Source organism: Corvus kubaryi, unplaced genomic scaffold, assembly GCF_017639235.1.
Source record: "Corvus kubaryi isolate FWS band 111438036 unplaced genomic scaffold, C.kubaryi_AGA036_p1.0 130, whole genome shotgun sequence".
NCBI classification, from domain to species: Eukaryota; Metazoa; Chordata; class Aves; order Passeriformes; family Corvidae; genus Corvus; species Corvus kubaryi.
Window position 1 is genome coordinate 705,572 of NW_024580665.1, and position 25,141 is coordinate 730,712.

Here is a 25,141-nt window from a genome sequence, read left to right on the forward strand (position 1 = left end):
ATGTTCCCCCGGAAAAAGGGGAACATTTCTCAGCAAGCAAAAGAAAACAGGATTCCTTACAGTCAAGGAAAACCTGATTTTCCTATAGATTTGTACCACAGTCCCTGCAAACTCCTGCACCACCTGCAGAACTGCAACCTTAAAGCCAGGTGATGCTTTTAACGAACCAGCTGCAAAGTCAGGTAACCGTTTCTCCTAGAAAACACAGTTTCTACCAAAAGGACCAGGAAACAACAGACACATGGGTTCAAAAGAGCCTCATTTATCCCACAGAAAAAGCTGTTGCAAATTAGCTTCCAGTAAATGTGTTTCAAGAAAATAGGCATGCTTGTAGGGGAGCAATACTGGCAGAATGGTCAACAACTTTGATCAACTCTCTCATTACCACTGTTGCCCTATTCCTAGCACCATGATTCTCAGGTTTAGGGGAGAAAAGAAAGAGATGCTTAAAAAAAAAGTAAACCAAAAAGGCAACTGAGCTGTATATGTAGTTATGACACAAGTCCAGATCACTGCCAAAATACACAAACATCCTAAATTACTGACACCAAGGAGTTCAAATATTCAAGTTGCTCATGTTCTGTCTGGAACAAGTGACAAGAATTTACGGCCCTTAAACAAAATGCACAAAGTAAAGTAGCTTGTAGCCCCAGACTAACAAATAAAAGCACACATTCAATTTCCTTAATAATTTCGCTCTTTTAGTTATTTCAGTAGGTTCCAGACTTGACAGGGCTCTGGATTTGAAATTCCAACCTGGACTTCAAAAAACCCACACCTTCTCTGGATCCAAACTGAGTTATGTAACAACTGAGTGTTGGGGAGTGAAAGAAGCCAGGGGTGTGGCTTTCCAGTGACAACTATACTTACACCTCTGTAGCCTCAAGAAAAATGTACAGCTCAGCCACCACCAGAAAATCCATAATTACCATGATGAACCTCTGTTACTATATATTCCCTTAGCAGTAGTAGTGGCAATATAAGATGTTTAACAACACACTCAAAATTATGTTTCAGATATATTTAGAGTCAGTGTAGACAAGTGAATAGAAAATATTAAACTCTACCCTCATCTGTTCTTTAATTTCACTTCCATACAGATACCTGATCTGTAATATTTTTACTTTAAATATTTTTGTTTCATTATTGAAATTATTCAACACAATTAATTTCACAGGACTTACCCAAGTTTTCTTCTTACAGTCCGCGTAAAATAGGGGTAAGATGATACAGGACTAACAGATGTACCTCCCCTTAAAGCAGGAAATTCACCATTATTTTTAAGTATCTATTTAAATGGAAATTCACAAAGCAAGGAACTTTGATGTTTTTCTTTCAGGCAGAACTAAACTAAGATACTCAAATGCTGGAAGTTTTCATATGGAATAGAAACCACTAAGTCTGCTGTAACACTGCCAAGACAACTTCTATTCACCCAGGTTTTCTTAATACTAAATTTTTATTCAATCCTAATTATATTTTTTTTTAATTTTCCCTCAAAATATTCTAAATATCCACCCTCTTCACACATTATAACTTATGGATGTGAAAAGTCAAGAAGAAAAATATACCCTTTATAGCATGAGAAATCCACTGCAAAAAACCCAGATGTGACTGGCCTGACTTTTGAAACATTCCACCTGTCAATGTATACACCAGGCTCTCAATAATAAGTATGGGTGTACTAGATTTTACAGAAGTGTTGCAACAAAGGGCAATCTTATGCAAGCAGTTACTTTACTCCTGAATCTAATATAGTTGTATGAGACAAATTACAAGTTATTTTGAGCCCTTAGGTTAGGATGACCACCATCCACTTTCCTTTCTGACAGCAAGTTACAGCTACATGCAGTACACCCCATTACTCAGAAATCAAAAATAAGGTGTGTTTGAAATTAAGGAACAGGTATATCTGATTCTGCATTTTCAGTCAAGATACCTGATTTCCTCACACCCCTGTAACCATTGTTTGTTCCACAGCTATGTCACTAAATTACATTTGGTTAAAGTATTAACTACTTTTATTTCAAATCTGTGAGCTTAGTAACAAAGTAGTATAAGTATTAATCAGAAGAGAGCACTGCAAACCTGCTTTAATTAATGCTTCATTAGCATGAACAGTGTAATTGTCAGCACCTGATGCTAGGAAAAGTACGTAGCTACATTTTAAAGAATAAACTGTATATGCTTTTAAAGCTCTCTCATGTATTTTCTACAGTCTGGGCTCTGGCCTAATTTCTGTAAACACTTTTTGGAAGATCCACCACATATTTACGAAGAAAGCTTACTGTTCTGCATCTCTACTGAATCTGTGTGGTGTCTTTCTCTTGACTGAACTCCCCTTTGACAGCAGAGCTTGGTGCTGATGTTCCCCAGGAGTGCAGGGTGGCCCCAGGAAAGACTTAACTTCTTCATTTTTTCCCTTGTCAACACAGTCTTCTTTGGACACAGAAGAACTTCCAAGAGACTGAGAAGTATCTTGCTGCAACAATAGTTAATTGTTTAAGACTTTCAATGTGCTTAAAGCTATTGCTTCCAACTCAAAAACCTGCAAATTTCTGACAGTCTCCTTATATCTAGCAGAAATTATCTTCTAATCATATTAATAAGGTAAATTCTGTCTAGAAAGTGACAAGTAAGCCTGTTGCAGCAGTTGCCTCTCCCACACTCCAATTTACATCAGGTGATCAGTCAAACTAGCAACTTTTAAACAGTCACAAGTTTTACAGAGGACTGCCAAAATACTTTCAGAAAAGCACTGAATCACTGCTTTTCAAAATTTGCTCTCAAAAATCAAATTAAGAGACAATGTAATTAGGTTCTGAACTCAAATGCAAAATTCTCCATTCTAATTACAATCATAGCTGCTTAAGTTCTATGCCATTATCTCTCACATGCCGTACCTGGACAAGTTCCCCTCCTGGGGATTCTTCAGCTGCATCTCTACAGCTTATGTATCTTATGGCACTAATTATTCCCTGAACAGCAATTCGCTTGTGTTCTCTGTAGTGCAGGTCTTCAATCTCTTTCCCTATTTCACCTATGGGTTTCAAAATCGATTCAACTGCAAAAAAAGAAATTTCCAGAATCAAGTTTTAGAGAAATATAATACCAAAATTTCTGAACACAAGACTAACAGAATGATTTATTTTACTAAATACTAAATTTATTTAAACTTAAGGTTTTAAAGAATTCTAAACCTTTTTGTTATCCACATCACATGGAAAAAAATTCAAACAATAAACCTTTTAGCTCATAAGCATCCATTAGGTATGCATTATCAGACACCACAATTTCTGTTTCAGGTGAAATTTCCAGCTCAATGTATCCCTCAGAATAACTATTTTTAATTTTGATTTAGCAGAATATTCAGAGTAAAACTTCTGGGTATATCTGTAGCTCATGTAAGCTTCTACAATTCTCCTGCAGCTAAAGGTATGATATTTTCTGTAAGGTGAGGATTTAGCCTGTGAAACATCTAGTCATAAAAGAGAGTTTTTCTTGGAGTAAGACTGACTGAAAAAGGCCACAAATCTTACAGATATTTGATATATGATACCTTCATTGTTTTTACAGTATTTCAAAAAGCTATCAGGAGGTCGTGGAAAAGGGTAATAGCCACCGATGACAGTTTTCTTTATTTGATCAGCTTCACTTTGCGATTTCGTCCACTGAATGAAGTTTTTCACTTTGGCATCCTTGGTGTATGGCTGGCCCTTGTGCCACCCTTTTAAAACAAAAATAATCAGGTATCAAACCAAAGCAGGTTACTGAAATCTGTTCTCATTTTGAAACTTCCCTGAACACTACATAGAAAAAATAAACTAAGAAAATCTTGACTAAAGAGTACAAAAGATGTCTTTTGTCAAGAGTGTTTTACAAAATGAGTGCCTTGAATTCCTTGACTACACTTGCATTTGACACTGAAAGTCAGACAAATGTTAAATAACAGAAAAAAAATAAAACAACTAACGAAAAAGCTCCTAGAAAAGGAAAGCTGCGTTTTTTAATGTTTTAAATAAGTGGTAATTGCCATTGCTACCCTATCAAAAGATTAACAGTCTGACAGAATTAGTAAACATATGTCTTAACCTAGTAATACTTTTCATTAGATAAACCCATTTCAATGCCTCACAAGAATGCCATTTGCCTGGTTTTTTTGCAGTGATGTTTCATTATTACCTCATGGTCTGCACTGATTATTTTGTTGTAAAAAGAAAATACCCTTTCCAAAGAAATACATGAGAACTACATAAAACTAGAACTAGTTTAAGTTACCTGTAATGAATATTTGACTTTCATTTGAAGTCGTAAGGTAAACTGTCCTGGAAGGATTCTCAGTGAGGTCCTGGATCACCCTCATCTGTGTACACACCAAGTATGTCACTGGAGAAAAAAAAATCTTCATTTTTTTTTTCCTGATAGTTCATTGATTTTAGAACGGCAAGACTGACACATACTGGATTAATTTTATTAAGTGCTCTAAACAAGACAATTTAGTTCTTGACCCTACAAATGTTTCAGAATGTTTTGACTCTCCATTATAAATTGCATGGAGATGTAATTAAATCTTCAATTTAATTTCAGCATAGGTATTAGAACTAAAACATGAGATACTTCTTAAGGATAAAAACTATAAAATCATGAGAAATTACGACATGCCACTGCAAAATTTCTAAACAGAGTTCAAACTCACTCTTTTGTTAATATCTCAGTTAAACACTGGAATGTCGTTCTTTCCCACTTCCCCAGAACACTTGAGATGAATGCAGCCATATTCTTAGTAGGGCTGTGCAGCTGGTGCTGCATCATATGATATAAAAAATGCACATTGACACCAACCAGTGTTAAAAGAAGGATGAGTGCTTGGAGGAAAAGAGAAAGAAGGCAAGAAGAAATATTTAAAGCTCTTTTAAAATCCTTCATTAAGGATTCCCTAGTTTGAAATTTATTAGTCTTAGCTCATGTGTGATAACTAACACAGCTGGGTGATAATTGCTGTTTGGGCAAATAATACTGGTTCAAAAAAATGAAGCTTTTCCACTTCCACCTCTCTCTTAATTCAATCTTCTTATATTACTCCTGTCTATAAAAAACCAGGTATTTACAGGTCAAGAGGAACAAGAGATTTGACCAGCTGCTGCCTTTAATTGCCTCTGATGCAAGTGATGTTGCCCCATGTGCTGCTTAACTTTTTGTCTGAAATGAATGAAATCAGAGGAGCTCCAGGCCCAGCTGTCCATCTAATTGTTTAAACTAACTGACAGACTGCAATTTGTAAGGGTTTCAAATATTTAAAGTATTTTTTACTTCTTAAATTTTAACTTCTGATCAACTACCTTCTGCTTGAGGAGATAAATCGTGGCATTTTTGGCATTTTTTTTTATTCAGTGGCAACTAATCTCAGAATTAGAAATTCGCAACTAACTAGAAAAACATTATAAATAATTATTAGTAAGTATTATAGAGAGATGAATACTTGGATGAATATGCTCAAACACATCTGGCTGAGAAGTTGCAAACAATTCCAGTATGAATGGTTGGTCTGAGGTCCCATCAATGGCATGTGCCCAACGATAGAGCCAGAAGTCTTCACTGTGTTCTATATAAACAAATATTAAGAAATATGTATAAGCATTTACTCAGAAATTTAGAAACTATTTGATAAATTCTCAAAGTCATATTTATAGAAAAACCTCTTTTTCTGGCTCGCTCAGCCCTTCCTACAAACGTCACAAGACCAATAACATCACAGGAATGATTGTTTGGTAAGTCATCCAGTTCTGACCTAAAACCAAAATAGAAGAAAGCTGGGTAAGCTTTCTCAGAAACTTTGCAAAAAGCATTTCCAATTAACATTCACTGTAAGGTAGTGTAATTTAAGTTCCAGCTTGATAACCAACAAAATTCTATTTTACCTTGTGATAAACCGATATTTAACTTCAGGCAATCCCCACTCTGGCTTAACCATTTCTTCTGGAATAATACTTATTTCAGTAGGAGGATCTCGAACATTAAGGCTAATTTCTGACAAAGAAAAAAAAAGTCAGTAACATTTAAAGCATGAATACAAATTATCATCATCATCGTTGTTGTTATCGTAAAAATGTAACAAAAATAACAACAACCCATAAAGAAACCAGGGTAAAGTTTCTTAAAAATTCCAACTTTGTGAAATTATTAATCAATTTCTCTGACTTCAGGTTTTCATCAAAATAAAGTACAGAATTCAGGTACAGCATTCAACAAAGCAATTTTATCATCTAAGGAATGTTAAACTTTCCAACTGCCTACATGAGCCAACTAGTCCAATCCAGACAGTATTTTAACAGAAACTAATCCAACCATACTGATTAGATACAAAGTACTTTTTACTAGCTTTATTGTCAAATGTCATTAAGGTCTGAAACTGATGTGCAGACAACAAAGTAAAACAGAACTAGCGCATGAGAATTTCTGTATTTGATGCCAGTCCAGGTAATTATTAATAGGATAGAAATACACCATGGCCATGGAGGAAAACAAAAGGTCTTCTCATACCTATTCTATAGCACCTGAAAATTTTAATTTATTAATCAGATTGTTTAGATACTAAATTACAAACATGGTGGAGCACTGGGGCAAGCAAGGTGTTCTTCAACCAGATTAAAAAATACAGGAAGAATGGCTTCAGCTTCTAGAATACACAAGGCAGTACTCTATGGTCTCATAACAGGACAAAACTTGCTGGTATATAAAAGACAGATTCTGATGAAGTTTCTTGGGTTTGAGTAAGGGATTATTCAAATAATGCACCTAGAAAAGTAATTGCATAGATACAGATAATGTATACAACTGTTTATGTAATTATATCTGGCGCCTTACCCTGGCAGTGCAACATTAGAAAGGTGTTATCATTCAAGTCAGACCCTCTACTTAGGAATATTCTGTAGGCTTCTGCTTTCTAGAAATTAATTTGGAGGACAATTGTGGTTTTGCATATGGTCTTCTAGGACAGTATCGCTGAGAAAATTCCTGAAACAAAACTTTCCCATGCATCAGAACTACCTATCAATTGTTTCATTATTTTGAGATTAGATGAAAGTCATATACTCAAATCAGGATTATATCATAGGATGAGTCAGGAGCTAAGGTCAGTCCAGGCTGTCATTAGTGCCACACAAATTCAGTGATGTGTGAAATTAAAACGTGCACTCTGCCTGGCAGTGGAATTCAAGGCATTGGTACTAAGTTCCAAAGGTTTTAGGTCTTGCAATGGCACCTCTCAGCACATCCCACAATGCTGCAGCTGCAAACAAGGGCCAGCGATGCAGAGCTACTCCACAGAAGTCTAGGGATGTGCCTGAAGCATAGCACCTTGCAGGACTCTCCATTTGGAAAACCTTTAATACTGGGGCCTAGATAACTCTGCAGATATATTGTACAGTATTTGCAGGTGAATGGTTCTAAGGACACACTGCCAAGTTGGGATCTGATGGAATTACAAATTGGATATAAATGAAGAAAAAAGTAATTATTACTTAAGCGATGCAGTGTAATTGAAACCTGAAATTGTCCAACATTGGGCATATACAGAGATATTCAGTGAGGTAACAAATTTCACTTCATCTGAACAACAAAAAAAAACCCTCATGCAAAGAAAGTTGCACAAAATCCACATTACAAATGCTCTAAAATTTTTACTGGATATTCTGTTCTCTTGAGACTCACTTCTTATAGGACATATGGTCATATCATCCATTCATGCATCATGGGATTATGTATATTCATATCAAGACAAAATTCTTGGCTTTGTGCAAAGAACTGAGATTCTGCACATAGTTTTGTATGAAACAAAGATTTACAGTTTCTGCAGTTTACCTGTGGTCTGAAAATACACCGTGGCACTTCCCTGTGGAGTGACTTCTAGCTCTTCCATTACACATCTAATACCCTTTACAGCCCAGTGGCTGAATTGCTCATTTTGATCTCTTTGTTACCATTTCTACCCCAATAATGCTTGCAAGAAATCAGAAGTGTAGAGTGAATAAGGCCATGAAAATGCAGAGGTATTTGCCCATAGAGAAAGTCACCTCAGATGGCATATTTTATTCTGTCTTCTTTGCACAGAAATGTTTCGTGGCAATTATAACTGTTTACAGGGTTGGCTTGTAATTGTCATCACCTTCTCTCACAAACTTCCATTTCTGGCTGAACATTTCTATCTCCTGCCAAGTCATCACAAATACTTCAGACACTGAGATCTGGTTTTAATGCAAATATATATCAGTCAGGGAATATATTGCTTCTAGCAGTGAAAACACTGCTTATTTTTGTGCACTGTAGTAACTCCTTTAGGAAACTGTCATTGTCAATAAGTTATACATACATCATCCTTCACCAACATGCATATTGTTTCAAGAAGTTACTTGAATTGTCTGGGTGTTGGCTGTCATTTTGTTCTGAGTATAAAAGCACAAAATGAGAAAGAGTTCATGTAGAGTGAAGTAGGAGAGAAAAAAACCCCAAAGCTGATCAAATCCAGTTTGAAAAGGCCATTACTGTTATGTTGCAGGACTTGTATTTTGTAGTATAGCTCCTTTGAGTATCTGCCACACTAAATGACTCCCAAGTAAGAAAATGCTTTTTCATAGCCAAGGAATATTCTTCATACACACACTCCCACGGTGATGCTCTTTCAGCACACAGAAGTAATCAATGCAACTTTTTATTCTGTGGAGCTGTGCAGATACTCTGGGCCTTGACAATATACACTAAAATCTAAAGTCAGATGAGGATTGAAAAGGTGTGAGCAGTGCACAAGTGATACGTGTATTATAAAGCAGGAAGTAGAATCAGATTAAAATTCAGTACCAGAGGCCTATCCTTATAATCTCAGTTCCTGATATCAGGGATACTTTTTGTATTTCTTTATTTTTTAATTAAAGGTTTTAACTAATTGTGGCAGTAAACTTTGTAGACATGATTCAAATATAAACAGGGAACACCAAGAACCTGGATGCTCAGACACCTTTCAGAGGTACTAATTAAGGATTTATACCTTATCAATTACTCTCAGCAATGGATCACTTTCTATTTTATTTCTATGGAGAACTACTTTGCACAGCTGTATTTCATTGATTCAAAATAGGATTCTGCAATACTTAACCAATTGTAGCAAATCTCTTCATCTGTGAATCCCCTGGGGTGGGGTGTGTTTTAAATGGGTAACTGGTTTTGATGGTATACTTGTCAAGGAGGAGCACTGTGCCAACCTTCATACTGTGATACCATTCAGGACACAATGAATTCCACAAAACCATTGACATCATGCCTGAACCATCAGCAACTTCAAAGTAGGCCTGAAGAAAAAAGAGACAATATACAGTCATCTTTTATTTATTATAATTCTGGTATGTATTTATTTTGGATAATGCACCAGGTACTTGACTCATAAACTATTTCCCTGTTACAAATGTATATAGAGGATATTCCAGAACTTGTACTGAATACTAGAGCTGAAAAAATCCCCAGTTTTTAAACTGGGCAAATGCTGAATCTGTAACTGAGCAGACCACTAAGCAGTAAAAAAAGATTTTTAAAATAACCCACCACACCTCCAGTCTCCTTTTCCAAGAAGTTCAACACAAAAATATCATAAGTTAAATATATTAGAAAAATGATTAAGAATTTTACAGTAAATTAATCTATCTGAAAGTCACCAGATGAGAAAATCAGGGGCTAGAAATCATTTAAATGTATTGGTTTTGTTTTGTTTTGTTTTTTTTGACAGGACATACTAACTCCAACTTTCAAAGCACAGAGACAGAAAAGTTTAGGCTGTTAAACTACTAAAACCTCCAAGTATCTCTTCACAAAAAGCTCAAATTTAACTACAGTAACTCAAACACATCCACTAAAGTTTGTACACATATGATCACAAAATTCAGCATCTCCTACTCTAGAGTGCTCAGCATTTTTGTACAGGCAGCATTTTCCATATAAAATAGCTATGAAATAACTTTATGTGCTTACTATATGGGAAAAATTATTTTCAAATATCCTACAGCAATTTTTTTGAGTGTTAACCTAATGCATTCATCCCTCTTTACCTGATAAGGCATATCCATTTTTTTCTCTGGTTTTCCATAGTACCTTAGTCTAGATTTGTGCAGGATTCTCACAAGAAGTGGATGGAAATGCACTCTGCTTCTCCATGTCATTTCCAGATGACCAAGATTAGTCAGTTTGGAGACTAAAGTTAAGGGGAGGGGAAAAGAAAAGACCAAAAAAGAGCATTCATGATTGAACATTTAAGTTTTCAGGAGTAAAGTGCCAGGATATCACATGTATTTTATTAACGTTTCTAAGATTTAAAAAAGCTCATTTGCTGATATCATTCACCAATAAATTCTGTTATGAACTATCTGCACACAGCATAGTTTTGCTTTGGGTTTTTGTTTACTGAGAGTGATGACACATTTTAAATTACACAGAAGTGTTGTCAGATGAGCAGAAGAGCTATTACAAAAAAACACAGGTGTCAGCCTACCAGGGCATCACACTCATGCAAAAGTCCTGTTACACCTCTCTCCTCACCAGGCTTCGTGGAATGGCCTGAGTGCCTCAACACTGACCATATTTTGGGTGGCAGCTTCTAGGTGTGAGCATCCCGCCCCACAGACCAGACACAAGACTACTACTGCACCCAGTGTTTTTGACACCTCAGAAGACAGGGCACAAGCACCACAGCAACATATTTTCAGTCAATGTTTCATAGAGTTTAAGAAACTCTCTCAAAGCAACAGAGAATCATGGAAAGGGTTGGGTTCAAAGGGGTCATCTTGTTCCAGCACTCTGCCATGGGAGGGACATGCTCCACCAGACCAGGTTGCTCAGAGCCCCATCCAAGCTGGCCTTAAACACTCCCAGAGATGGAGTATCCACAAGCTGGCAACTCTGAGCAACCTGTGCCAGTGCCTCACCATCCTGCCAGGGGAGAGGTTTCTCCCACAGGAGCAGGTGAACACAGGTGGCACATTCCCAGTGGGGCCAAACCCAGCTGGAGAATCACCAGGAAGCTCAGCCCTGCTGCACAAGCAATCACAGAATCAATTAGGTTGGAAAAGACCCCTAAAAATCATCGAGTCCAACCCATGACCAAACACCACCCTGCCAGCCAGGCCACGGCACCAAGTGCCACCTCCAGGGACGGTAACTGCATCACCTCCCTGGGCAGCCCGTTCCAATGTCTAATCACCCTTTCTGTGAAGGAATTCTTCCCAATGTACAAGCTAAACCTTCGCTTAAGACTATGTGCCCTTGTACCGCCGCTGGGTGCCTGGGAGAAGAGCCCGACCCCCAACTGGCTACACCCTCCTGTCAGGTGATTGTAGAGAGCGAAAAGGTCCCCCCTGAGCCTCCTCTTCTCCAGGCTGAGCCCCCCCAACTCCCTCAGCCGCCCGTCATAGGACTTATGCTCCCGACCCTTCCCCAGCTCCGTCGCCCAACGCAAACAACGGCAGCACCCCTTCTCTGCGTGTACCCCGGGGCGCCTCAGGTCGTCCCTCCCGCACCTCTGTAGCCGCCGCCTCCGGGCTTACCGTCCACATCCACCTGCGCCGGGGGCCTGTCCGGCACCCATACGTCTCCATAGGGATCCTCGTTGTTCCAGAGCGGCAGGTAGTGCCTGTTGTCCCCACGGAGGGGCTGGAGCGGGCGGTGCCCGTCGGGCAGGGTACCCGCGGCGGCGGTGGCGGTGCCCCCCGCCCGCTCCAGCCCCTCCAGGCAGAGGAAGCCGCGGTTCAGGCGCTTCTCGTCGTAGCGGTACGAGCAGCGCGTGAGGCGAAGGCGCGTGCCCGCCCGCAGACGCGCGCGCTGCACGAGCCCGTTGAGGCGCGGCGCGAGGTGGCAGCGGTGCCGGCGCGCGCCGTCCGCGAGCGTCACGTCGTACCAATATTGGTGGGGGGCGGCGGGCGGCGCCTGCGCCAGGTACCGCTCCACCGCCACCACCGTCACGGCCGGTGGCTCCGCGGGCGCTGCGCTCAGTTGCGAGGAGCCCTGCACCTCCTCAAACACCCTCTGCAGACAGGAGGCCCCGCCGCCCTCCGCAGAGGCCGCCGCCTGGCTCTCTTCGGCGAGTTCCGGGGTAGGGTCCTGCATGACAGCGTCCTGGCCGCCACTCCCGGGCGAGAGCCGCGGCCCTGGGCACTGCCGGTGGCGGCGGCCGCGGGTTCCCGCTGTCATGGCTGAGCAGGGGCGCCGCCCCCATGGCGCGCGCGCGGGGGCGGGGCGGGTGCGCGCGCGCCGTTCAAACCTCCAACGGCCGGGGCGGGGGCGGGGACAGCGACATGGGGACAAGGATACCGGGACAGGAAGGCGGCGGCCGGGGAGCAGCTGCGGTCGGGAGTAGGGGCGAAGCTGAGGCCCGGGGAAGCGGTGGGAGGGGCGGCCGCGGGGTCACCGGCGATAAGCGGCCGGGTAGCGGTGGCGGGCGGCTCCGGGTGTTCCTCCGCTAGGCCGGGGGCCGTGGCTGCTCCTGTGCTGGCTCGCGGCCCTCCCTCGTCGGGGCATTGTGGCGGTGCCCAGGATCGGGGATGTAGGTGACCCCCAGCGCCCCGTCAGTGGGACAGAGGTGGCAGGCCTGGCAGCCCCGTGAGCAGCGAGTAGCGCCTTGGTCCCTCCCTCCCTCAGAGAGTTCTGCTGCACCTGTTCCTGGTTCCATTTAAGTGGATGTGCAACACTCATCATTGCTTCTTCCTTATCATCAATGTGTTCCGAGTTGGGAGAGTCTTGTGCCAGCTCCTAATATTGTATTTGCCTTTTACATAGTTGCAGTGTGTGGTTAATCGCAGTCATCATTGAAACGGTCTCCTGAGTCTTGTTTGTTGCTCCCATCTTCAGAAGAAATTCTTACTAGTAGTTGCTACGTGTGTGACATTAATATTAATTCTTGTCCCATTGCCACTATCAACTTCTTTATCATACCATAGAATCAAAGAATGCTTTGGGTTGGAAGGGACCTTAAAGGCCATCTTGTTCAAAACCTGCCATGGGACACTTTCATTAACATCGTAAGTAGTCCAATGAAAGCTTAGAGAGATCATGAACTTTGTATTTAGTGTTTTATTAGTGCCTGTATTTTTTTCAACTGGAGGAAACACCTCTTATGAGGAAAGGTGGAGGGAGTTGGACCTGTTGAGCCCAGAGAAGACAAGACTGAGAGGGGATTTTATCAATGCCCACAAATATCTCAAAAACAGGTATCAAGAGGATGGGAACAAGTGGTGCCCAGTGACTGAACAGGGCAAAGGCACAAAGGAGTTCCATCTGAGTAGGAGGAAAAATTTCTTAATTCTGAGGGCAGAGGAGCACTGGAACAGGCTGCCCAGGGAAGTTGTGGAGTCTCTGTCTCTGGAGATACTCAAAAGGTAGCTGGATGAGATCCTGTGCAACATGCTCTGGGTGACCCTGCTTTAGCAGGGGAGTTGCATTAGATGTTCTCCAGAGATCCCCACCCATCCCAGCCACTCCAGGAGAACAGAGTGAGGAGAGAGGGGTAAAAAAAAAAAGGCTAGGAAGAGCAGCAATTTCCAGTCTTTGTAGTGTCACTGGTCCAGATAGCCTTTGGAAATCCATTAAGTGCGGCTGCAGCTTTGGCAGAGCTGGCTCAGGTGCTGGGCCAGAGCAGTTCTTCCAGCATGAGCACAGTTGTATTCTTAGGCTACTGCCTTTATTACTGTGGAGCAGTTGCCATGGGCAAATTGGAAAACCTGTTGCCTGAACCATTTAAAACAGAGCAAAAAACTAGACAAAGGGGTATAAAGCACAAGCTTTTGCTAGCCTTTAGAATTCTCTAGGAATGATACGAGATTATGTATTTTATGTCAAAGTGAGAAAATTTAAAACTAATCAGTCATTTGTGTTATGTTGAAGCCAAGTATTGGGTAACACTTCCACGTGATGTCTTTCTTCCCCAGTAAACATGGCTTGTTGTGTGAACTGATAAAATGGCATTTACAATTAAAAAAAATGAACGTGATCCAAAAACCTTCTCAGTGAGCTTGCACATGATGTGATTTCACATCACATACAACCCTTACCTGGAGAATTACAGTGTACACTTTTTTTAGTTATTAAATAACGTGCAGGTACAATGAGGAAATCTGTGGACTGCTCCCAGCTTATCTCCACTTTTGTTTGTGCTCATGATGTGATTTGCAGAAGAAACTTATTCATACAGAGGTGATTGTTACATGTGCATTTGTTGCCAGATTTTGTAATTGTGAGTCACCGTGGTTTCATTCATTGAAGCTGAAGTTTTTGTGGAGCAGTAATGGACTGATGTGGACTGACAGCAAAGTTAATCCTTTATACTGGATACATCTGTCTGTATTACAGGTTCAGATACAAGATAGTTTCTTCTCTTAGGAACTTGCTCCTGCTGCCTTTTTTCTCACCAGCAGAGGTCCACCTAACATACAAATTTCAAAACTGGAACAAGGGTAAATCTCTTGCTGACAGTGTGTCAACATATTTTAAAGAGTGGTTATGTCTGTGAGTTCCTCTAGATGTGACTTCCCTACCGTACCTGAACAGTGGGACCAATGTGATTGTATTAGAAACTCGAAGTTCAGAAAACAGAGAATCAGTAATGACTGGAGAGGAGCCATCAGCAGAGGGCTGTATCACATCACAAGAACTGACAGCTTTTTGTTATGCTGAGCCTGCTTCATCACGGCATGTAAGCAGCTCAATGAAGACAATGTGATTTTTAAATGCCTGCAACCAAGTGTACTAAACCATACTTGTGTTCACGTCTGGTCAATCAATAGTCTCAAATTCTCAGACATAATTAGCAGTCAAATATCTTGGTTTTTATATACAACACGCCTTAAGAAAACAGCCTTTATAGCAGTGACACTGAGGAATGAGCTATGCTGAATAGGAGGATGTTATTACATTCTGTTAAGTATTACATCTAAAATATGTTGGAGAAGTGAAAGGCACAGAATGGTGCGCAAGATCATAAAACTTGCTGTTAAAGTTGTTCACCACAAAGTGTTTTGAGGACAAAAATAGGAAAGTTTTTCTGATGCATTTCACCATTATTGCCCAGGTGCTTTTGTTAAGTCTTCCTAGAAAATAACATAAGCGGTTAAGTAATGTTAAAATAACATTTTAGGTGATTACCCAGCTGACATCCCCTTGGCCTTTAATCAGCTCTCTGCACTTTGAAAGGCAGTGTAAGAAAGTGGTGGGCTATCAGCAGGAAAATTTCTTACCCTTTTGGTGTGTGGAACTTTGACTTAGTGCACCGGTTTTAAAATCTGTAGTAGTATTTTCTGTAGACTGCAGGTTTGCTTTTGCTTCATTTAACTTAAATACAGCTGTTTAAACATGGCACTGAACTTGTAAGCCAGCTTTTATGACTGTCTTTGGAGAAACAATTCCAGTGGCAATAAAGACTGCATGAGCTTACCTGAAAAAAAATGACTTGGGCTAACCTGGCACTCCAGCAAATGTGCACAAAATGTCTTGTAGCATCAATGACTGCAAGCTGTCATTTTGCTGTAGTCCACTGTCCTCATCCCACTGGGTGTTTGTGTAAAGAGAAGGGTGGAAACACAGAAATTCAGTGAAGCTCATTAGCAGCACACACATCACAGCACTGGCTGTCACGCTTAGGAGCACTCTGTCCAGTCTGAACTCTCACACTATCACCTGGACATCTTTATCCATACAAGGATATGTATTTGTTTTGTCCCTACAGGCAGATATGGATGTTTCCCTAAGGACAGTGAGTGGATTTGGAAAACAATAACAAAGGTTTCTATGATTTTTACAATAGCCGATGTCAATATAACAGAATCATTACAAGCATGATACTAGTTTTGATTTTCAGAGTATTTTTATTACTGTTTCAATTGTACACTTTCAACATTAGAGAACAATACATAGTGTACAGTATGTAGCTTGCATGGTTCCCAGGTTTTAAAGTCATGTGCCAAGGTTCAAGCTGCAGAAGAGAGTTCACCATGCCTAAAATGAAAGCAGGCACATACACACAGTTCTACACTGCTGCAGCATTAGCACAATCTTGTGTGGCAAATGCAACATTATGAGCACCACCTGCCATTAGGAGACTGCCTGTACCAAAGGGCTACTGACATGGATCCTTAACATTCTGCCCCTGTAACATTTTTTCATGTCAAAGTGACATCACTAGAAAAACACCTCAAAAAGTGAAATTACAAATCTGATATACATTTTGCATAGTTAAAATTATGTCTGGATAACCTTGGTTACTGGATTTTTTTTCTTCTGGCCTTTGTACTTTCGCTTTGAGCTGAACAGTTACTCAAAAGACTCCCTCATTCAGTGCCCCCCAGTCACTCCAGATCTCTTTCCATTTCTTTGGCTGCTTTCTTTTTCTTTAACATCTTTTAGCCTTTTGTATTCCTCCTACAGCAATATGCTGTGCCAGACGTCCATTCCCTCCCGTTTGGGCTACTTCTGTTTATTTTCTTCAGCTTTTCCCTCCTCTTCAGTCACTTCCCCTCTCTTCTGTTACTCTTCTTAACATCTCTGGGCTCTTTCTTACCATCAACCATTCTGACTACCTCTTGATAGAGAGACAATGCCACAGGTTTCTCCTTGTTGCGTCCAGTTGCTATTGCTATTTGCAATACCACTTCTAAATCCTTCAAAAGCATTCACCCCTAGGTGCCTCATTGTTTCCATAATTACATATGTAATTACAATTACATTCTTTCCATAATTACATCATGGATGGATTTACAATTTACTATTGTAAATTCCAATAGTTTTTAATGGTTTTTTATAGTGAATAGAAGATGAAAATCCAACTCACTGTCTTGAATTGTAGCTAGAAAGAAAAAGCAAATAGAGGGAAACAGAATGAAAGATTATAATCCCAATGTAATAGTGCACATTCCCTCTTGAACTTGGGGTTGTTTGGGTTTTTTCCCTCTTAGTATGGAGTTAAACTTCTTCACAGCATGTCAACTTATTGTCACAATTTTCTGCTACAGTAAATTTTAAAAAGTTTGATCACATTTGCTTCTTTAATCTGTTGATATGGGTTGTTGTTACAAATTCCCACTGTTCTTTGCTAAATTCTTTTTAACTGGTCCCTAGCATCAGGAAAATATCTGCCTCCTGCCTGTTGATACCAGAACAGGGAAGGGAAAAAATTCACATGCATTCTCTCTAATGCAGAGGCTGATGAGACAAGTACACTTTAAAAATATTACAGGGCAGCCTGGATCACTACTTATAGCACGAGCAGCTTTGCAAGTTTTGCACACCTACTGTGTGCAAAATGAAAGCTCTTCTTCTTTCACAGTCTCAGACTTTTAAGTCAAAAGCAAGTAAGTTGCTTATAAGTTGATTGTCTGCAACTTACCTTTTGCCAGTAATTGTAACTTTGATCTCCAGTTCTGTTATAGATTTGGGCTTGTTTGGTTTGGTTTTGTTGTTTGTTTGTTCTGTGAAAGTTGAATGCAACAAGCCCAAGTGTTCAGCAGCATAGGGAACCAAGCCAGGTTTTGCTCATTTGCCCCAGCCCTGGCAACAGGCAGGAACATTACTACAACCAGACAGAGCTCCCGTTGTCACACAGCTCTGCCCAAGCAGTTTCCATTCAGGTTTCAAGTCTGCACACAAGCTAATTACTCACATACATGAAGAGCCACTTTGAGTATTTAAAGGTATTTTTTTAGTATGGTTTTAGGGCTTATTTTTCTGTTAGTTAAACATTTAAAAGGAAAATACTTCATTAAAAAACACTATACATTTTGAGATAAGCTAGTGCCTGTGAAAAGTGCTAGGTTAGTAACTTTGGGAAGTGCAGTCCTCCATATCGCCAAAAATACAGATAGCAACAGTGCAGGCACCTCTGATCGGCCTGCAGCAGTGAGGTGCCCAGCACAGGGAACAGGGGCAAGGAAGGGTGATTAGCCCCCAGTCTGATTCCCTGCTGACATACACAGGGACAGCAGTTCTAAGCACCTGTCAGTCACAGCATCACTGCCAACACCCAAACTGACGTATTGGACAGTGCAGCTACCAGTTCCAACAGCTCTTATTTCTGCCCTCTTAGTCAACACAGAATCATCATCCTTGAGGTAGATGACCAGATATTCCAACACACTTTCCCTGCACCTTTCAGTATCAAACATTTCAAGTAAAAAATACCTATTTTCAAGCACTGGAACTAGTGATTTCACTTTTGCCCACAGTATTATCCCTACTGTGTCATGTCTGGAATGAGCTCTTTTGATGCTTTACATTTTCAAAGTCCATCCAAAAATCAGCTAAATGAGGATTACATTAAACCCTACAACTGAATCATAGTATATGATTACATATAGTGTGTATGTATATATATATATTATATCTCTATATTATGGCCGACTTATAAGCCCCTGAGAACAGAGTTTATGCAGAAACACTGGCACCAATAACACTTGAGGACGCAGCTTTATTTAGATATAACTAGCATAGAAAGCACCTGGAATTATTTATATTTTCTATTTATAATAGATTAACTCTTTGGATATTTTCATAGCTATATTAAGAATACATTTGTTAATCTTAACATCCATCATGAGAAGTTTATATTTACATACAAATACATAAAGACTTGAAGCGAAAGAGTAAGAAGGAAGAAAAGAAAGTGCCTGCTCTTGTGCCCTTATTTATATACATGGGTAGTGCTTTTAAATTGATTCATATGAGTGTGGGTCCCAGGTGTGAATAAAAGTTACAGGTTCTGTTTCATAATGCTTTATACATCTATGGTTTTGACAGACTATTTAAACTATTTTTACAAATACATCCTACGGTAACTGTGTCTATGGGCTCAGGCATCCAGCCCTGACAGAAACACAAAGTCTGTCCCCTGCATTTGTAAAAATCTCCCAGATGGTGCACATGTTCAGAATTAACTATTTTTACAACTCTGTACTGAAACATACCTGTCCACCCAGCACAGGGGATGATCCCTCAAGATCCAAGGAGGGAGGATCCCTCAAGCCTTCTCATCTATGCTGGGACCAACCACAAACAGTTACTCTTTCACTGTTTTAAGACTTGGACAAGTCATTCAAGTTCATCTTGGTGACACAGTAACAGCTTGCTTAAACTGCAAAACGAGCCCAAACCCAACTCAAAATAGATTCCAACTGTGTATCTACCTACAGCTGTTGCTGTCCATAAAAAGTGCCTTCAGTTCAAGATAACAATATTACATCACCTGTGAAAATGAAACTATCCATTTTTCAGAGTACAGGAGCTTCTTATATTGGCTACATTCTCCATTAAAGTCTACTAATACAATCTTGGTTTGCAACATACTTTGAAAGACAAACTAAACATGTTTGTAACACTTCAACAGGAAAATGGAATCCTTTCCAGACTGGAAGAACATGAATTTTGGTAAGTCAATAATGACAACATTTTTGTAGGTAAAAAGTGCAAATTTGTGTGTATTACCTCTGAGAATTTTACACTGCTACCTACAGGGAATTTTTCATTTTCTTCATTTTGACACACTTTACCAGTTGAATAGTACATTTTGACCAAGAGTCATAAAGTATATTTGACTGCTGCCTCCTGACTGTACAGATGCAAAGAACACCTTGAAAAGGGGAAAAAAAAAGAAGAAAAAAAAGATGCTACTGTCAGTTTGTATTTATGAAAATATTTTTACTCCTACAGGAAAGGTGACAGAATGCCAGAGGCCCAAATACAAGGATATACATATATCACAATTGAATTTTAATCCCATGAGAAACTTTTTAAAGTGAAACTGTACTTGTGATACAACTGCATTTTTAAAATGTATTTCTTTTCCTATTTGAAAAGACATAGGAGAACATTTAAAAATAATTAATCTAAGGTTTTAGGGCTTCAGTTTTCTAAATATCACAGTGGGACTAAACAGATTTCAGAGAACATTTATCAAAATTGCTGTATGTAAGAAATCATACCTGATTATCCATACCCTGGTGTCTGCCAATTAAGAGTGCTGGGGTTTTTTTTCCCCACGATGACTGCTCTCAACTGCCTGCAATTTCAGTAGCCCAGGAGAGGCAGTCCTTTAGCTGGGAATTTTTGGGGCTGACTCACTAACCCGCCCCACTACACCTGTCATGCTGTGCAATTCACAATGCCTGTATTTGTTATCCCTGATAGCAGTAAAGGCTGTGTGGAACAGAGTTGTAACAGAGCTGGTGGTGGGAACATGTGCAATATCCACAATGGGTGCTTTGTGGGATCAGTTACTATGTTGGCTTTGAATGGGGAAGTTATACCAAAGTAGGAAATAACTAATAACAAAGTTACCAAAATGAACTGGTCTGTCAGTCAGCTATTGCTAATTTTTGCTAAGTCACCACACTGTAGTCATCTCTGTACCTTGTCATTTCTTTCACATAGAAATTTTAGCTTCTGTGCTTTCTTGTGCATAAATACTCCTTCCAGATTTCCTGTTTCCACAGAGCGTAGTTCAATCGCTTTTTCTCCCCAGCCCATGACCTGACTGGACTGAAGGTAAGCTGAAAGACAAAAAAGAGACAAAAACCCTTGCTACTATTTAACAGCTGACAGACTGATTCTTGCCTCATTTATGTTAATTGTGGATCTGATGCATTTCTCTTTGATAATATATTCTGAATTATTTGTATTTTAAGTTTACACAAAAAGCCTTAGGAATAGTAACTAAATGTCAGTTTCTCCTCTCAGACTTATTTTGAACTCTAGACATAAATCTAAGACATAAAAAAAAAAAAAAGACTACTACTGTGTATCTTAGACTCAAAAAAGCTTGGAGGAAACCTCTGAAGGGCATCTTGTTTAACCGCTGGCCCCAAAGTGGGGCCAAATTAGGGTTACTCAGGACCTTTTACAGATACGGTTTGATGGATGTTTCACAACCTTTCCAAGACCCTGCTGCAATGCATCACTACTTTCAAGGCTGATCATTTCTTCCTAGTATTTTGGTGCAACTTGTGCTCATCTTTGTCTATCATCCTTTAACTGTTCATATTCAAGAAAAGTCTTGACTGTCTTCTCTGTACCCACCGTACTCTGTTCCCATTAGGAAGGTGGGTTTGTATTTACTATGGAGTTCAGCTTAGTCTGAAACCTAAATACTTCAGAATCTGAGACCACGGCATGATTTATTTGGTGTCTTCCCATCACTGGTTATGTGCAGTATTTCCAAAACCAAAAGAAGATATTCTAGCACTGTGGAAGCTTACTACAATACTCCCTTTAAATCTGGCAATAAGAAATTGGAATAGTGATGAAGGAGTTAACACCACAGACTTCAAATTAGGCACAGTTTCAGTGAAAGCCCTCTGATTGGTACTTGTATGGGCTTCCAATGTGATCACATTAGTTATGCTCTATTGGTAGTCAGTGCTCAGAAATTGTTCTTGCTCAACTATCAACTGTTATTTCATTAGTCTGAGAATTCTGGTGCTCTAAAATGATGTAGAGGGAATGTGTGCACTGGACTGGGTTTTAGCTTCAGTGGACAGTGCATGCCTGCCCTACATTTTTAGTGTGAGCAAGATCTGCTTCTTAAAACCTTCCTTGTTTATTTAGGTTTTTGTCTAAAAATTAAACTTTTAGTACAGAAGCAACAGCCTGCAATCCTGCTTGAGAAGGACAGCAGAAAATAAAGGCAATATGCCCATGTGACTGTATATACTTCTAGCAGGGTTGACTCAATATTAACTTGGAATCCTTGCTTTATAATTGTTGTTAGAACAAATGTATGAAAACCATACCTCCCTGGAAACACTTAATAGTTTGGTTACAGTGTTGTGATTTTAGTTTCCTCAGAGTCTATAAATTTCCCCTAAATCTGCTCAGAAGCCTTTCAGTTATTCTTTGTGCACACTAAAGGCTTCCCTGCCACTAGTGCTGAGAGCAAGATAATTCTTTCCCAGTATCCCAGTCATGAGGAAAGAGAAACAAACCAACCTGTTTTAAAATTAAAAGCAAAGCAGCAGTGAGCAACTGAGGGTAAGTGGCAAAAGAGGAGGAGGAGTATTTTCTAACACTCAAACACATGAAATTAATATATTTTAAAATATTTTCTTTATGCTTCAGGCTGTACAACAGGGCATCATTGCTGTAGGCTGTGAAGAAACTGTCATTAACATTTCTGAACAATGCAGCAGTAGCAGGACGAGCCCAGGGCAGCACCCATGCAGTCTACAGTGTCTGAAAAGTAAGTCCAGACCACACATAAAGCGAGAAACATAAAAATACTCAGACTTTTGCCATTTTTTGTACCAACTGGTATCACATTAACCTTTTCAAACTTTGATTTTGAACACAACAGAGACAGAGGCACCTTGTGGTTCTGGGGGGTGGGAAGCAAGGCAGGTGCATGTATATAAACAGCATGAAACCATTCTGTGGCTACACTATTTAGTATAGGTCATATAGGTCTAGCAACAAAGAACTAGTAAGTGTCCTGATCTTTTCCACTACATGAAATTTACACTCCAGGTGTCAACTGTGCTGTGTCTGTATCTGTGCCTTTGGCAGATTTCAATTTGATAGCTTCCTTGCAGCTCCCAGTAACCACTTAGTCTCTGCTGCAACCTCTAGGTCATCTGCTGGACCACTTCTGCTGTGTTCTGAAAAGATCTGACCTCCAGGCAGTATTCAAACAGGAACATAATAAACCAGATATGCCAAGTTCAGCCTTGATGGTCTGCTGTCTGGCCAACACCAAGAACTTGTCAACTGACAATGGCAGGTTTAAGTACAAGTAGCATTTTTGTAGCAGAATCAAAAAATTCTTTCCCAAATTTAATCTGTGAAACAGCATGCAAACAAAATGGTCTCATTACACCATTTGCACAGTTGTCCAGTATAAAGGACTTATCTATACATGGAGATTATTTGAAGGATAGCAGGCTGTGACTTCAAAGGTCAGTACTGAGTCATGATAATCCTCCCATGTGGGAGTTCTTAGAGGTGTTTCATGTGAGATGAACTGAGAGCAGATACTCAGAATAAAGTTGTCTTATTTTGGAACAATAGCTCCTACACAACAAACAACTTGGGAATAGTTACTTTGAGTCCTCTTTCCACCGCAGCTTTAGATAAAAATATCTTATGCTTCCAGCTGGTGTGTTGTAGAGCACAGAGGCAGTAATTTAACTACCTTTTGGTAACACTGTCTGTTTCTCTACAGAATAGTCTTTTTGCTTCTAAAATGTACAGCGAAGAGGAAATGAAGACTTTTACTGGTTCCTCTGGGAATATCCAGATTTGTGTCAACCCTCTATGGCTACATACTGTAAATAATTCATTACTCGCACAAAAAGGCAAGAGTGCTCCCTAATCTTATTAACTTGATGTTTCTTAATGCCCTTTTAAAACCTGTTTTATAGAAAGAAAGTATTACAGCTATATTTATATTTAGCCCTACATATGTGTATATCATTCAGATTAAACATAGAATACTTTTACCGTTTTAATTTCCCATGGGATTTGAGCTTCCTGTCTCCGGTTTCTTATTAACGGATTGGTCACAGTAGTCCCAGTTTAACACTATGAATAAGGTGACCTAAATCCATCGATTATAATACAAACTATTTTTTATTTTTTGTATCAAAATACTGTCACCGACTACGAAAGTTTTCTTTCAAAATACTCGTTTAAAGAAATCAAGAAATGAGCAAAGGATGACTAGAGAGCACCCTGACAGTAACACAAGACCCTTCTATCTCTGCAACACAGAGTGAAAATTGAGATAAGCTCATACAGACTTCAAGAGGTTTGAAATGGATGTAGAAATCCCAGGAAAACAGGATCTTTTAAGAAACTGTCAAGTTGCCCCTAAGCTGGGCCATTCAAATTAACAGTTATTCCCACTTCTCTCATAATGTTTTTGTCTGCAGCCAAGAGTATCAAAGGATTAAGAAAATTAATAGCATCTAGTGGTAAAATTATTAATATAACAATTAAGAGGTCCTTATGTGAAGTTTGAGTTGTATGTTTATAGGCTAGGTTAATTTTTAATGGAAATGTGATTCCAATCAGAAGTCAAATTTGGTTTGTACCACTTCCCAAAGATGGGCTTTTCCTAAAACTACTCAGGTAGAAGTGAAAGGAAGAAGGTGAACATCCTTGATTTTTCACTGTGGTATCCAGTTTCCTCCAAGCTAGTAACAGGCTTCTGTGCAGTCTAATTGTCTTGGGCTTGTTTTGTTGGTATGCTTGTTTTAAAATAAAGAACAGGAGTGAGACAGAAATCAAAAGTAACAAGTAATGAACCTGTAATCTGCCTGTATTGTTCTTCATTTTCCCCATACTGTTAGCTTGAAGACCTACGGGAAAGGTGAAACAAACAGCTGTCCTGGCTTCAGTACAACCAGAATCTCTTACACAGCCAACTGTAAGCATGGGAAGACTAAGAATCTATCACAAATACCCTGGGCTGGCAGCCCTGTGAATTTAAAGTGATAAAATGAAGGGGCCATTTGACAGCAGTTAAAGATCTCTTCAGTAACTGACCCCTCTGTAGCTGTGAATTTCTACATAAAACGCTGTGAGCTATGAACAACCAAAACACTTTCCCCTCTCTGTAATTCACATAATTCTCCCTGTGAAAACTGGTGGTAAGCTGCATCCTCAGTGAAGTCCATCTGTATAGTCAATGTGTGATGCAATAAACGGTGTGACAAGAATACGGACTGTGGTCCAAATAGGAAGCCCCTATTGCAATCACTGGCTGTATTAAAACAAACACCTACAAATCTGTTTACTCTTTTACACATCTGGTTTGCTCAGAAGCTGCTTTATGTGCCATACAACCATTTTCACATAGATACAAAACTCATAAAAAAGTCAGGCTTCATGCAGCAGAATTTTATATTTAATAAAGAGCTATTTTTCATACATACCTACAGATGCTGGCATTTCTCCCCACTGTAGAACAGTCTCCTTTGTGAAATGCCCATATATATCAATATAGATACCTTCATCTTCATAGGTGAGCAGGAGCTCCATGCCACTGGTGTTCGGGAGGATGATAATGGCATGTGGGCGAATTGTCCCCTGGATCTAGAATCACATTTAACTAAGATTTATATCAGAACATGGGCTG

General features: G+C 39.8%; 2 protein-coding genes and 1 long non-coding RNA gene across 6 annotated transcripts in view; 1 reads left to right on the top strand and 2 right to left on the bottom strand.

The window, feature by feature from the left end:
* RADX (RPA1 related single stranded DNA binding protein, X-linked) overlaps nucleotides 1–12,250 on the bottom strand; it is a 21,599-nt gene extending 9,349 nt beyond the window's left edge. Inside the window, exons 1-11 of the mRNA XM_042027786.1 lie at nucleotides 11,583–12,250; nucleotides 10,092–10,234; nucleotides 9,149–9,341; nucleotides 5,919–6,027; nucleotides 5,697–5,788; nucleotides 5,480–5,602; nucleotides 4,279–4,386; nucleotides 3,560–3,727; nucleotides 2,904–3,064; nucleotides 2,289–2,482; nucleotides 1,185–1,253 (exon numbers count right to left, since the gene is read on the bottom strand). Coding sequence (XP_041883720.1) covers nucleotides 1,185–1,253; nucleotides 2,289–2,482; nucleotides 2,904–3,064; nucleotides 3,560–3,727; nucleotides 4,279–4,386; nucleotides 5,480–5,602; nucleotides 5,697–5,788; nucleotides 5,919–6,027; nucleotides 9,149–9,341; nucleotides 10,092–10,234; nucleotides 11,583–12,225 — 2,003 coding nt within the window. The 5' untranslated portion in view covers nucleotides 12,226–12,250. The remainder of the gene's footprint in view (nucleotides 1–1,184; nucleotides 1,254–2,288; nucleotides 2,483–2,903; nucleotides 3,065–3,559; nucleotides 3,728–4,278; nucleotides 4,387–5,479; nucleotides 5,603–5,696; nucleotides 5,789–5,918; nucleotides 6,028–9,148; nucleotides 9,342–10,091; nucleotides 10,235–11,582) is intronic.
* Nucleotides 12,251–15,867: 3,617 nt separating this feature from the next.
* NRK (Nik related kinase) overlaps nucleotides 15,868–25,141 on the bottom strand; it is a 90,787-nt gene continuing 81,513 nt past the window's right edge. For all 4 annotated transcript variants that reach the window (XM_042027750.1, XM_042027742.1, XM_042027758.1 and 1 more), the window contains 3 exons: nucleotides 24,939–25,098; nucleotides 20,422–20,561; nucleotides 15,868–19,642 (listed from right to left, as the gene is read on the bottom strand). In XM_042027750.1, coding sequence (XP_041883684.1) covers nucleotides 19,559–19,642; nucleotides 20,422–20,561; nucleotides 24,939–25,098 — 384 coding nt within the window. In that variant the 3' untranslated portion in view covers nucleotides 15,868–19,558. The remainder of the gene's footprint in view (nucleotides 19,643–20,421; nucleotides 20,562–24,938; nucleotides 25,099–25,141) is intronic.
* Nucleotides 20,557–24,315, top strand: LOC121664489. Its single transcript, XR_006016022.1, has 2 exons — nucleotides 20,557–22,246; nucleotides 23,225–24,315. It is a non-coding gene; the product is annotated as an uncharacterized LOC121664489 (long non-coding RNA).